Raw genomic sequence first — 13,681 nt, forward strand, 5'->3', positions numbered from 1 at the left:
TTTTTTAGTTTTGAAATGTGGAATGCATTTTCCAAACTAAAATCTTAATTCTACCACTACTATCACAACCTCCACCATCTCACCACCACCACCACCAACATTCGCAGAATTAGTTCGCACATGTGATATATGTAGGTCCCATATAGTTATTCCGTTAGTTTATACATTTATTTAAGTTAGGATAGTAAAGTTCATAATTTACTTGGAAACCTAATATATGTATGATTTGGTTACTTAATTAATTTTATGAGAACTAGGATTTTTTTTTGGTAGACTATTATAAGTAGCTATGGGAGTTATATGTTTTAGTGAGACAACATGAGGAAAAATAGAGATGTAAGGGTGAGAGAAAAAAATGTTGTTCAAAATTGTGAAATTAAATAAATAGATTTATGAAGAAAACAAATTATATACCAAGAACATATGCTGATAATTACAACTAAATTTCAACAGAAATACACAAAAAACAATAAAGGGTAAAGAGACAAAACCGAAGCCTGCACAGAAGCAGTTTCCTTAAAACAGATTTCGCCGCCTCACGGGTCGAGTGCTTGAGGAAATCCGGCGTCTGTCTCCCAGGATATGACGGTCAAAACCAGCTACGGCAGAAGCACTATCTGTCTAGCTTAGCGAACAAAACAATGGCAGCACTCTCTCACAATAGGAACTATCTGGCAAACTGACTTGTAAAATGAAAGCAAAAATTTCTATATTGAAACTTGACAGGAGGGTCTCAATTTATACATGTATAGGGGAGAGAGGAAAAGCCTCCAGCCTTTAAGGCTAGTCATTAAAACACCAAGCATCCATAGCCCCTTTCCACAAAATAAAAAGTATGGATGCCCAAAGGATTCACACCCTTTAGCCAAGAAAAAAGATTTAAATACTCTTTAAAATCCTATTCATGAATCTAACATCATAAAGCAATTTCTTGGCAATTTCTTACTCAAAACCCAATGGTTTTTGGCTCACTTGGACCCAACACAAAAAATGGTTAGGACCCACTTTAATATTTAATTAAAGTCACCACACTTTAATATTAAATTAAAGTCCCCAAAAATCATTTTTTCCAACAATCCCCCACATGAATAAAAATTGACCGAATGACTCAACAAACGGACATCGTTCAACAATAAAGACTCTGAGAGAGAGTACAACGGACTAACCCCGACATCAGAGAAGGTAGCTTTTAGCTTTGAACCTTTCCCAGTGAAAACCTATCGAGTTTACTGGCAGATCAGTGAATAAGACATCTTGAACTGCTCTACCGTTTATGTAAACTGAGACAATAGATCTCACACGGGAATTACTCCTACCACCATTATGTTCTCACTGGTGTGCCCTGTGTGGCCCTGGATACTAGCTTGGTTCAGCGAGTGGTTTCAAAGAATCTTGGCCTGCCCAATTCTTCTAGAAGCGGCCCCACTTCAAACACACATAGGTGACTCTACTAAAGTATCCTGCAATACTTAGCTCAACAGCTTAACACATAAAAGTCATTAAAAGCTCAGCTTATCCTCTACACTTGCAGGTATCACTCATAGAAGGAATGGCTGGAGGTTTAACCTCCTCAGTGACATACCACCGTTACACGCAATTAGGTTGTCCCATTGAACCTAAATCTTGGGATCTCCAGTCAACTAGGTTGGGTTTCCATTCCGGTAACTTCCAAAGGCCATAACCCCATTCCTTTTGACGACGTTTCGACTAACACTCGACTTAACCCTTTGGTTAGCGGATCCGCAATGTTGTCCTTAGACTTTACATAGTCTAAAGAGACAACTCCATTCGAGAGTAGTTGTCGTATGGAATTATGTCTACGACAGATATGTCTAGACTTTCCATTATACATATTACTCTGTGCCCTACCAATTGCAGATTGACAATCACAATGAATACAAATATCTGGCACAGGTTTAGACCAACGTGGAATATCTTCAATGAAATGGCGAAGCCATTCTGCTTCTTCCGTTGCTTTATTCAAAGCAATAAACTCTGATTCCATCGTTGATCTAGATATACACGTTTGCTTGGAAGATTTCCAAGACACGGTTGCCCCTACCAAGAGTGAACACATATCCACTAGTGGACTTTGAGTCCTTTATATCTGATATCCAATTCACGTCACTATATCCTTCAAGCACCGCTGGATATTGAGCATAATGCAGCCCATAATCCCGAGTGTAGCGTAAATACCTTAACACCCGCACAATGCCCTTCCAATGAGAAGTATCAGGATTACTTGTGTATCTACTAAGCCTGCTAACCGAGTAAGCTATATCTGGCCTAGTACAACTCATCAGATACATTAAACTTCCAATTACCCGAGAATATTCTAACTGATAGACACTCTCTTTATTATTCTTGGTAAAGTATAGACTTAAGTCTACAGGTGTCGATGACACACTCGTATCTGATCCACTAAACTTCTCAAGTATCTTATCAACATAATGAGACTGAGAAAGTACAATTCCGCCAGAGATTCTGGTAATCTTAATTCCCAGAATAACATCTGCAATGCCCATATCCTTCATGTCAAATTTAGAGTTTAACAACTTCTTGGTAGTTTTGATCATTTCATCGTTACTACCTATAATGAGCATATCATCAACATATAGATACAAAATGATATAACCTCTGTCAGTGTCTTTGACATAAATACACTTGTCACATTCGTTGATTCGAAACCCATTTGACAACATTACATTGTCAAACTTCTCATGCCATTGTTTAGGTGCTTGCTTCAAACCATACAAAGATTTGACAAGTTTACAGACTTTCTTGCTTTGTCCTGGAGCTGAAAACCCTTCAAGTTGCTCCATGTAGATTTCTTCATTCAAATCCCCATTTAAGAAAGCTGTCTTTACATCTATTTGGTGTATCTCAAGATTGCGCAAAGCTGCTATCGCAATCACTATGCGAATGGATGTTATCCTAGTTACAGGTGAGTACATATCAAAGTAATCCAGGCCTTCTTGTTGCCTGTGCCCTTTGATAACGAGCCTCGCCTTATACTTGTCAATAGACCCATCAGCCTTTATCTTTCGTTTAAAAATCCATTTGCAGCCTAAAGGCTTACAACCTGGAGGTAAATCTACCAACTCCCAGGTCTGGTTCTGTAAGATGGAGTCAATCTCACTTTTAATCGCTTCTTTCCATAAAGGACTCTCAGGAGAAGTCACAGCTTCGTGGAAAGTTTGAGGTTCGTTCTCAACCATATAAGTCAAGAAGTCTGGACCAAAAGATTTGGATGTCCTAGCCCTTTTACTCTATTTGGGCTCATCTAAAACCTCAATTTGATCATCACCTGGATCATCAACATGATCATCCTCACTAGAAAGCTCATCAAATTTCTCCAAAGACCTTGGAACCCCTGCATGGGTTCGGCAAGGAAAAATGTCTTCAAAGAAACATGCATTCCTTGACTCCATGATGGTATTCCTGTGTATGTCTAGAATTTCAGACTTATGAACAAGAAACCGATATGCACTACTATTATGTGCATAACCAATGAATATACAATCCACAGATTTCGGGCCTATCCTAACCCGTTAGGGTGTAGGAATCACCACTATTACAAGACACCCCCACATTCGTAAGAATTTATAAGAAGGCTTAACGCCTTTCCATAACTCATAGGGGATCTTGTCCACTTCGCTTCAACACAAGTTTCACACTTGTGTTTCGTCAGAACAACCTTGTCGGACTCAAAAAACCATGCGAAAAACATGTTTACTGAGAAGAGACCTTGAGACAAGATTCTAACGAATGTCCGGAACATACAGGATTTTGTTCAAGGTTAGCTCTTTTCCTGAGGTTAACATCAGGACCACCTTTCCCTCAACAAATGAGGTAGTAGAGTTTTCCATAAACAACTTCTCACCATTTGTAACCGGTTTGAAAGTTGTAAACAGCTCCTTCTCGGAGCAGATGTGGCGTGTAGCCCTAGTAAAACTAAAAGCACAGTTGTAGCACTTCCCAAAGAACCGAGAACCAGGTTCCCGCGGCTTGTATACCAGCTTCTTTGCAACACCACCCCTTCGCCCCAGCTAAGAGCCCTTGTTCAAGGGGGGGGACTACTTCCTCATCCCAGAAAATTTGCCATGCTCAATGACATTGGCCTTTACTGAGGAGGTACTCCCTCCTTTATTTCTATTATCCTCCTCATTACGGAGTCGGATAATCAGGTCTTCTTTGTAGAATTTATACAAAGTTTTAAACAAATCATTGTGTCACAATGATTATGAAACTCTCAAAATCATATCACAGTAAATACATTCCTAGAATGTCATCAACCGAATTAGGCACCTAAATATATTTGGTCCAACCTATCACTCTGAAGCCAATAGCCTTACTATTAGGAAACACAAATCCAGTGTTCAATAGTCTACTATTCGGAACTTCATAACATGGCCAGTAGTCTTATCACTAGGAATCACTAATTTCTCAGCATGTGGTCAGTAGACTTTCTACTAGTAGGAATCACAATGTCTTAACCTGTGATCAGTAGTCACTTTACTACTAGGAATCACAACGTCCTGACATAGGGTCAATAGACTCTTTCATTACCAGGAATCATCATGTCTTGACATATGACCAGTAGCCTCTCTACTACTAGGAATCATGATGTCTTGACATGTGATCAGTAATCTGTTCACTACTAGGAACCACAATCTCATAACTGTGTAGCCAGTGGTCTAACACCTCCTAAGAACCACCAGTTTTCTATCTCTGTGATCAGTGATCTTGTACTCACTAGGAACCACCAATTTAAGAATATATTTGGAATTTAAAAATCCAAAAAATATTCACCCACTATAACAGGTTGTCTCATCTTTGCTTTCAAGCAAAGTTACATAGCAATCACAAGGATACCAAATTAATTGCCTCTGATAAAATTAAAGAAATTTTTAATGCAATCTTATGATTTTCTTTAATCATACTTGATCTCTCAAGATCTTTCTTTAAGAATCTCGCGAGGCTAAGGTTGTCAGGTGGAACAACATTTCTGTTTGACACCTTTTGAAGCCATTTCTGAAACATCACAACAGAATTTCACTTTTGTGATTCCAAAAAATAAACTTAACCCTTAGAAAATCTCTTAGATGGAAATTTAATTCAAAACTAGCCTCACTATTTAACCTAGAATCGAACATGGTCAGGAATGTTCCCAGGAAGACTGGAGGGTTCACATCGGTCCCACTTAAAACCCAGTTAACCTTTTGACAAAACATTCAAGAGCATGTTGACTCCTAATCCATAGGAAACAATTTAAAAATTAAGATTTTCAGAAGATAAACCAGGTTATAACAAACCGATTCCCAAGCAAATAAAATTTCCTACCAGAATTACACTACTCATAAAAGTTAACCGGTACTCCCGGAACTAAGCCCATTATTTCTGAATAAAATCAAAAATATTTTAGCTAATGCTAAAATTTGGTTTCCTTTCTCAAAACCAAAACACTTTGGACATAATCAGATTATAACCAAAGACTTTCTCCAAATTTGGTTTTCCAACACTTTGGAAATAAAATGATTAAACCCAAAGACTTCCTCAAACTCCAAAGGTTTGAAACCAAATCCATCTTAGTTGTCATTTCTGAACAAATAAGAACTACTCTTTAGCCAAAGCTAAAACTTTGGTTTCTATCACAGAAAACCAAACCAAGTTCCAAACTTACAAACAATTTAAAAAATTGCTATAACAATTACACGCATATAAAATGCTTCTAACAAAACAAGCAAATAAAACCTGCTACCACAAATTGATAAACAAACCAACTACATTTCAAGCAAAAAAATGTTTCAAACATTTAAATAAAATAGCCAATCCATAAGGATTCTATTTAGTCCAAAAGCCTTTCCACGCTTAGGTATTCCTATTCAACACAAAAGTTAGTAGTCCAAACATTTTTCTTTTTACATCCCAAATACTATTCATTTGGTTTTATATTTGTTTTACGCATTGGTATCCCTACAAAAAAAGCTAGTAGGAAACCACAACAAAATACAAACAAATAATCTAAAAAATTTAATTATAATAAATAATTGAAACCATCTACCCAACTATTAATTATATAAGTAACCAACTAATATAAGGTACCAAAACAAAATACAATTTGTAACTTCAAAATTAAATTACAACTTTAAAATAAAGTTCAATACTCATGAGTCATGAATGAAATTAATTCATAATAAACATTTAAACTAATAACTCCAAATAGATAAGTCAAATTCAAAGTTAATGCACCCAATTAAATAATTCGGATTAATGCACCCAATTAAATAATTCAGATTAATGCACCCAATTAAATAATTCAAATTAATGCACCTAATTAAATAATTTAGATTAATGTACCCAAATAAATAATTTAGATTAATGCACCTAATTAAATAACTCAGATTAATGCACCCAATTAGATAATTTAGATTAATGCACCCAATTAAATAATTCATATTAATGCACACAATTAGATAATTTAGATTAATCATGTACACAATTCATAAAACTCTATAACTCCAAATACATTAAATTGTGTAATCTAGCCTAGAAAATAATAAGCATGTAACAAATTGAGACTAGAATAGAATTAGCATGTCAAAATTGCAACATCCATAAATTATATTTTATAACCTTAAAATTCATGCAAATCATGGTAGGGAAATGATGAACCATACGCATAAAACAAGATCATACTAATACAATTAAGTATGCAAATTATAATAGAGCATTCTAATTAAACTAAGCAATTAGATAGTACCATTGCATAATTTACAATTATTAAAATAGTGAGCAATTCCGCAACAATTCCTAGTAACATTATACAAAGCTAACGTAATAGTCTATATAAATCTATTCGATCAATTTCATAGAAAATATATATGAAATCTGTTTTAAGCTTGTTGTTCAAAATTGTGGAATTAAATAAATAGATTTATGAAGAAAACAAATTATATACCAAGAACATATGCTGATAATTACAACTAAATTTCAACAGAAATACACAAAAAACAATAAAGGGTAAAAAGACAAAACCGAAGCCTGCACGGAAGCAGTTTCCTTAAAACAGATTTTGCACATTTAATATTAAATTAAAGTTCCAAAAAATCATTTTTTCCAACAAAAAATACCTTGCAATATTGGGGTGAGTAAGGGCTCAACTAACTTTGAGTATGGGGTTCGGATAGTGGTGTGTGAACTTTATTTATTTTGGTCATCTCACATTTATTCCCTATCTTATTTATATAGTGGAATCTCTCTTCCATGGTGTTGGCGTCGCTCTTTTTTCGAGTTTAAGGCATTGCTTCCCACACCGATTTGTTTTAATCAACAAAGAGTCTCCACTTAATTTTTAAAGGAGAATTAAGAAATATTTAATGATGAAAATTAAATTAAAGCATAGTCCGTCACAACCAAGAAAATTTTAGGTTCGAGAGCTTAGTTATAAAAGGGGAAGCCCATTTGCATGGAAGCACTCCTTTTGCCTAATTTGAAGATTGACCTCTACTCACTCTCTATTTTGTGATTTTAATGGTCAATTGTTCATATAAATTCATTTTAGACCAAAAAATTCTTAACTAACCTAAACTATGTAATTTGAAGAAAAATGAATACCATTCATTTTAGATTGAAGAAATAAAGCCATACTTTCAAAAGAACAATAATTTTTAAAATAAAATGTGAATTTTATAAATCTATGGCCATAAACCCAATCTAAAATAAACGATACTTAGCAAAACATTAAAAACAAATAATTTTGCATATGAAGAACACATAGACTTGGATTACTAAAAGGGACAATGCAAAGACACAAGCATATGCTATGGAGGTACAGAGGACTTACTCGAACGAAGGCAATGCACGCCAAACCACGTCAATCTTTGTGCGGCTAATTTTTATCTTTGGTGTATGTGTGGTGTGATTCCATTCACATTCAGGAATGTGCGATAAATCCCAACAACCACCACCAACACCTCTCCACTACCACCGTCTCCATGACCATTACTACCTCATCACCACCACCACCTACCTACACCTCTACTACCATAATCACCACTGTTGCTGCCGCCACTCAACCACTACTGCTAATAATACAATCGCTAGCACATAAGTTTCAAGATTTCAACTAGACATAAAAAAATAAAAAATAAAAAATAAAAGGAAACATTTTTTGAAAAAAGTTTTCGGTAGAAATATTTTTTTGTGAAACAAATGAAGCATCAGGTACTTTTCATATGTTCATTTGCACAATTTTCGTGCCCATGATCACCATGTCACTGATGGTGGTACTTTCAGACCTTGAGCATGTGGTGATCCCCCGAAATTACGACTAGAACTTGTAGTGTCGTTGAAAAATTGAGGCCACTCATTTTGAAATGTGTGGCTATGATGTGTTGGCTTGATCTCTCCAAAGGATCCAAATCCCTCATCACAATGAGGGTCTAACGGTTTCCAAAGCTCAACAAGAGATGAAAGTACATTGACTACATGGGCCATGTCGGGCCTCTGTAAGGGTTTCTTTGCACAACATTGACTAGCCAACTCAGCAACAGTGTTGATGCTAGCAAGTGTTTCTTCATCAAGATCAATTGTTGGGTCGATGGCCTTTTGGAATGAGTCTTTGTAGATACGTATTCTACGGAACCATGTGACAAGATCAATGCACTCATCGTGTTGGGGCTCAAGTTGAAATACCGCTTTTCTTCCAGTAATCAGTTGTAGTAGAATCACTCCGAAGCTGAACACATCAATTTTAACTGTTACTCGTCCCGTCACTGTCCAATACACGAGATTTTAAGTTATTTAGCAAACACATTTTTGTGTATAAAAAAATTACCGAATGCAAATACTTTTGAGCTTATATTTTTCCAAATCCCATAGTTGTGTTGTTAAAACAAGACTTTAGATTTTAAATTGTGCTTTGAAAATACAAATTTTATAAACTGGACAATCAATTAATTAAAAATTGTGTGTTTAATGCACGACTTAATCAAGTTTTGTGTTGAAAACACAATTTTTACTTTGAAGCCAAACTTTCAATATACGACTTTAAAAAGGAACATGGGTTCAATAATTACGTGTAAACGGCTTCAAATATGTTTTTGAAAAGCCCAACTTTCTTGTAAAAAAAAAATAAAAATAAAAATAAAAATAAAATAAAATTTTCCAACATTCCAATATTAGGGTTAATATAAGACACACAAATAACAGTAATTATTAGATCCAATGGCATTTATTTCAGGTAAATCCTATAGTGAGCAACCCAATAGATGATGAATACTCTCAAAAGTAAAAATTATAAATAACATGTAAATATAAGGACTATATAATTAGATGTAATATCCTTCTAGATCTTTGTGACATGAATTCATCGTTTTGAGTTTAACCCATTATCTATTTTGTCATTAAATCATTCACTCTCAAATTTGGAAAGTTGCTTTTAAACATTAACATCAAATGTAATAGTTAGACAAATACAGGATAATTTAATTATGCACAATAATATAAATTCAATCCTACTATTTTGAAAATTGACAAGGGCTTTTTGCTTGGATAATTAGTCCTAAAGAATGAAAAATTAAAAGCATCAAATCGATTTACATGACTATAAACTCATACTTTGCTAGCTCATTTTCTGAAAAAATTTAACTATTCTATCATAAATATATATATATATATATATAGGAAATCTATCTAGAGTGATTAGTCAATGGAAAATTTTAAATTAAGAACCACCTTGATGGTTGTTTTCTTTCAAGTGAAAGGCTCCTAGTTTGGCCACATGACTTCGTGCAAATATTAGTATAGTTTTTTTTGTTTGCAATGCATTACTCTAATATTTATTTATTTATTATTATCATGTTTCAATGAATTCTGTTGGATGTCTGTTTCTGTTGTTCTCTCTTTTCACAACTCAAGTTAAAACCCCTAGTTTAATGGGCCTTTCAAGAACAACAAACCTTTTACTTCCAAAAGTTTATTGAGAAAAAGTAAAAATAGTTATGATATAATAATACTATACAAACTAAATTTCAATATAAAATTTCTTTGATAAATGACGTTCAACATTGTTGTTCTCTCACTTTTAAAGGAAAGATTCATCAATTATGCACAAAATTTTAAAAATGCATGTCATATCATTATGGACAGGTTTCTCCATAAAAATTCAATGTGTACAATTTTCAGTTTATAAAAGAGTACCTGCATATTCTGGTGCGAGATATCCAAAAGTTCCTGCTAGTTTAGTTAGAACTGAAGACTTCCCATCTGGAGCTAGGCGAACAAGTCCAAAATCGGCAACTTTAGCACGCATATCATCTGTTAGAAGAATGTTGGATGGTTTGAGATCCCTATGAATAAAACTTTGATGGGCTAAACTATGTAAATACTCAACTCCTCTGACCACATCCAAAGCAATGGTCAACCTTTTCAACCATTCAGGGGGATTCAACCCTTCCTCTTTCCATTGAAACAAATGCCTACTAAGAGTCCCTTGAGGCATGTATTCATAAACAAGTAGTCTTTCGTTTCCATCCAAGCAATATCCTAGAATTGAAACCAAATGCCTATGTTGAATCTCATTAAGAACAACAATCTCAGATTTGAATTGATCCCAACCACTCTCACTCACCATTCCGGACTCCATTCTCTTAACTGCAATCTTAGTGCCATCATGCAACTCTCCTTTGTAGACAGTTCCAAATCCACCTCTTCCCAATATATTCTCTTGGCTAAAATTGTTGGTCGCATTCTTCAAAACATGAATAGAGATTACCATGCTTTGAACTTCAATGACATGACGTTTACTAGAATACTTTATTCTATCTCTGTATAGATAAAATATAACAATTCCAACTGCCAAAGCTACACAAACACCACCAATTACGATGCCTATAATCCCTCTAATCGAATACTTACTACCATTGCTTTCAAAATTATTCGGAGTTGTTTTAGGTGTCCCTGGTGATGGAGCAGGTGTCCCTGGTGATGGAGCAACACTATTCTTCCAAATATGAAGGTTGCCGTCAGTTTTTATAATCACATTATTCTTAAATAACGGGACTTCTCCATAAAGCCGATTGTTAGAGACATCTAATTCTCTAAGATTAGGTAAAGTTGTAAGCTCATTCGGAATAGTACCAGTAAGATTGTTATTAGCGAGAATTAGTTTCTGTAACGAAGTAATGGATGAGAAGTTTGGAGAAATTGTACCCGTAAGACTCATATTTTGAAAATTGACAACAATAATGTCTCCACTAGTGCAAGTGAGCCCCAACCATGGGATGCAAGGATCATTACCTTTCCAATTCTTTGCGAACTCTATCGGATAATTAACTGATTGCACGATTGAAAGTAGTGTATTCACCCGGGGATCACATTCAACTCCAGGAGAAGATAAGCAAAAACTGTTAGTCTGATCAAACTCGTTTATATCAACCACCACAGAAGGGTCAAAGTTTGGGGTTGGCCCTTGTAGAAGATTGTTGGTCAAATTCACAATCTCAAGCGATGGAAGATGCATCAAAGATGTCGGTACTTGACCCGTAATGTAATTGCTATTTATAGTGAAGCTCTGCAACCTCGTAAGACCTGAAATGTCTGGTAATGGACCTGAAAAGGAATTATCATGCAACCACAGTTCGGTCAAATGGGTCATGTTTTGTATCACAACAATTGAACCGTTGAGCTGATAAATACTCCGTTGGTTATGCAACCTCAGAGATTGAATTGTAGAATCTGAAAAGCTCGCAGGTAGCCCACCCTCAAGGTTGTTGAACTCCAAGTGAAGAGTTGTCAAATTTGGGAATGTGTTAGCACCAAAAAAATCTGGTATTTTTCCGTTGATATTGGAGTTGTTGGCCGAGAAGACCTTGAGGGTCGATGCACTTCGGAGACTGTCTGGTATGGGCCAATCTGAGAAGGAGATGTTGTCAAGATAAACATTTTCCAGGGTCGTCATACCGAGGAAGAAATTTGAGGGAATGAATGAAAAGCTATTATTGCTGAGCCAGAGGTTTTGGAGTGAGTTCATGCCATGGAGACTTGGGAGTGGACCACTGAGATCGTTGGATGCGACATCGAGTGTTTGCAAGGCGGTGAGGTTGGCCAGGCTTGAAGGGAGAGACCCCCCTTGGAGGTTCTGATATCTGACTTTGATCTCGATAACTCGTCCGTCGTTGGAGCAACCCACGTTTTGCCAATTGCACGGGTCCGAGCCAGTCCAATAGAGTGAACCCAGTTGGTCGAGGCCGAGGCTCAATTTCAAGGCCTGCATTATTGAAGCATCGCTTGAATGGGATTGACAATGACCAAAAACGAAAAAGTGGAGTAAACAGAGAAAGAAGAGGGTACAAATCTTAGAGCCCAGATGATGTTTCACCATTTTCTCAAGAATAGAGGAAGAAAATCATCGATCAAGTTTAAAAATAAAATGTCTAGGGGCTCAAGTTGGCATTTGAGAAGGATAGAAATTGATCTCAAAGCTAACTCTCACTCTTCTTCGCCAGAAACCTTGCCATTGCCACCAAACTCTTACCAATTCTCTCCATCCCCAAACTCTTACTTCTCCATAGTTTTTGAAAGAATTTTTAAGTCCTTGACCACGCTTCCAGGTATTGTAGCCTGGGGAATTCCTCTCACCATTTCGTGCATTTATCATCTTTTCCGAATACTTCGCCAATTCAGTCCTGACTTTTGGGACCGACATGGGAAAGTAATAAACACGCTCAAAAAGTCCTCAACTGTGTAGGCCCTAGAAATAATTTCAGAATTGAGTATTAGTGGGACCCAAAATTACTTACTTAATTGGACTTTTTTCCTTTAGAAAAATATCATATAATAATTACCCTGAACTTATTTACTTTTTAACTCCTTTAGTATAAATTTAAAAAAACTATGCAAATAATTTCTATAGTTTACACGATAGGTTAACTTAGTTCTTGTAATTTTAATTTGTTTAATTTTATCAATTAATTTAATGGATTGTGTTATTTTAATTCAATAAATAACGGTTGTTAAGTTAATTTAACGGAAAGTCAAATAATGTGTCAATTTGGTTCCTGTATTTTTCATAATGTGTTAATTTAGTCCCTTAATTTAATGGATTGTGTCATTTTAGTTCAATAAATAACAGTTGTTAAGTTAATTTAACGGAAAGTCAAATATTGTGTCAATTTGGTTCCTGTATTTTTCATAATGTGTTAATTTAGTCCCTTAATTTAATGGATTGTGTCATTTTAGTTCAATAAATAACAGTTGTTAAGTTAATTTAACGGAAAGTCAAATATTGTGTCAATTTAGTCCCTATCAAAATCGAAAAAATTGAAATTACAGGGATTAAATTGACACATCGTGTAAAAAATATGAAGCAAATTGACTCATTATTTGACTTTCCGTTAAATTAACTTAACAACTGTTATCTATTTGACTAAAATGACACAATCCGTTAAATTAAGGGGCAAAATCGAACAAATTGAAATTACAAGAACTAAATTAACACATCGTGTAAACTACATGGACTATTTGCATAATTTATCCTAAATTTTATTATGAATTTTTCCTTTGTTTTGATAATGAATTTTTATTAAAAAAATTTAAATGTGTTTTCTGTTTATGGAATGATCATTGGGTACTAATAAATTTATTAAAGCAATGAATGATTGAGATATTTTGGCTTTTG

General features: G+C 35.0%; 1 protein-coding gene across 2 annotated transcripts; it reads right to left on the minus strand.

Annotated features, from left to right (window-relative positions):
* Positions 1–7,757: 7,757 nt before the first annotated feature.
* LOC114258854 (receptor protein kinase TMK1) lies at positions 7,758–12,691 on the minus strand. 2 transcript variants are annotated; one of them, XM_028198861.2, is made up of 2 exons: positions 10,204–12,691; positions 7,758–8,777 (listed from the first exon to the last, which is right to left on the minus strand). In XM_028198861.2, the coding sequence occupies exons 1-2, from the start codon at positions 12,383–12,385 to the stop codon at positions 8,269–8,271; spliced, it is 2,691 nt and encodes an 896-aa protein (XP_028054662.2). In that variant the 5' UTR covers positions 12,386–12,691; the 3' UTR covers positions 7,758–8,268. The 2 variants fall into 2 exon arrangements, with proteins under 2 accessions (XP_028054662.2, XP_082749900.1); XM_082893774.1 differs by having other exon boundaries at positions 8,598–8,740; positions 10,204–12,684.
* Between the last annotated feature and the right edge of the window lie 990 nt (positions 12,692–13,681).

This window comes from Camellia sinensis, chromosome 11 (assembly GCF_055761805.1).
Source record: "Camellia sinensis isolate YWXY chromosome 11, ASM5576180v1, whole genome shotgun sequence".
NCBI classification, from domain to species: domain Eukaryota; kingdom Viridiplantae; phylum Streptophyta; class Magnoliopsida; order Ericales; family Theaceae; genus Camellia; species Camellia sinensis.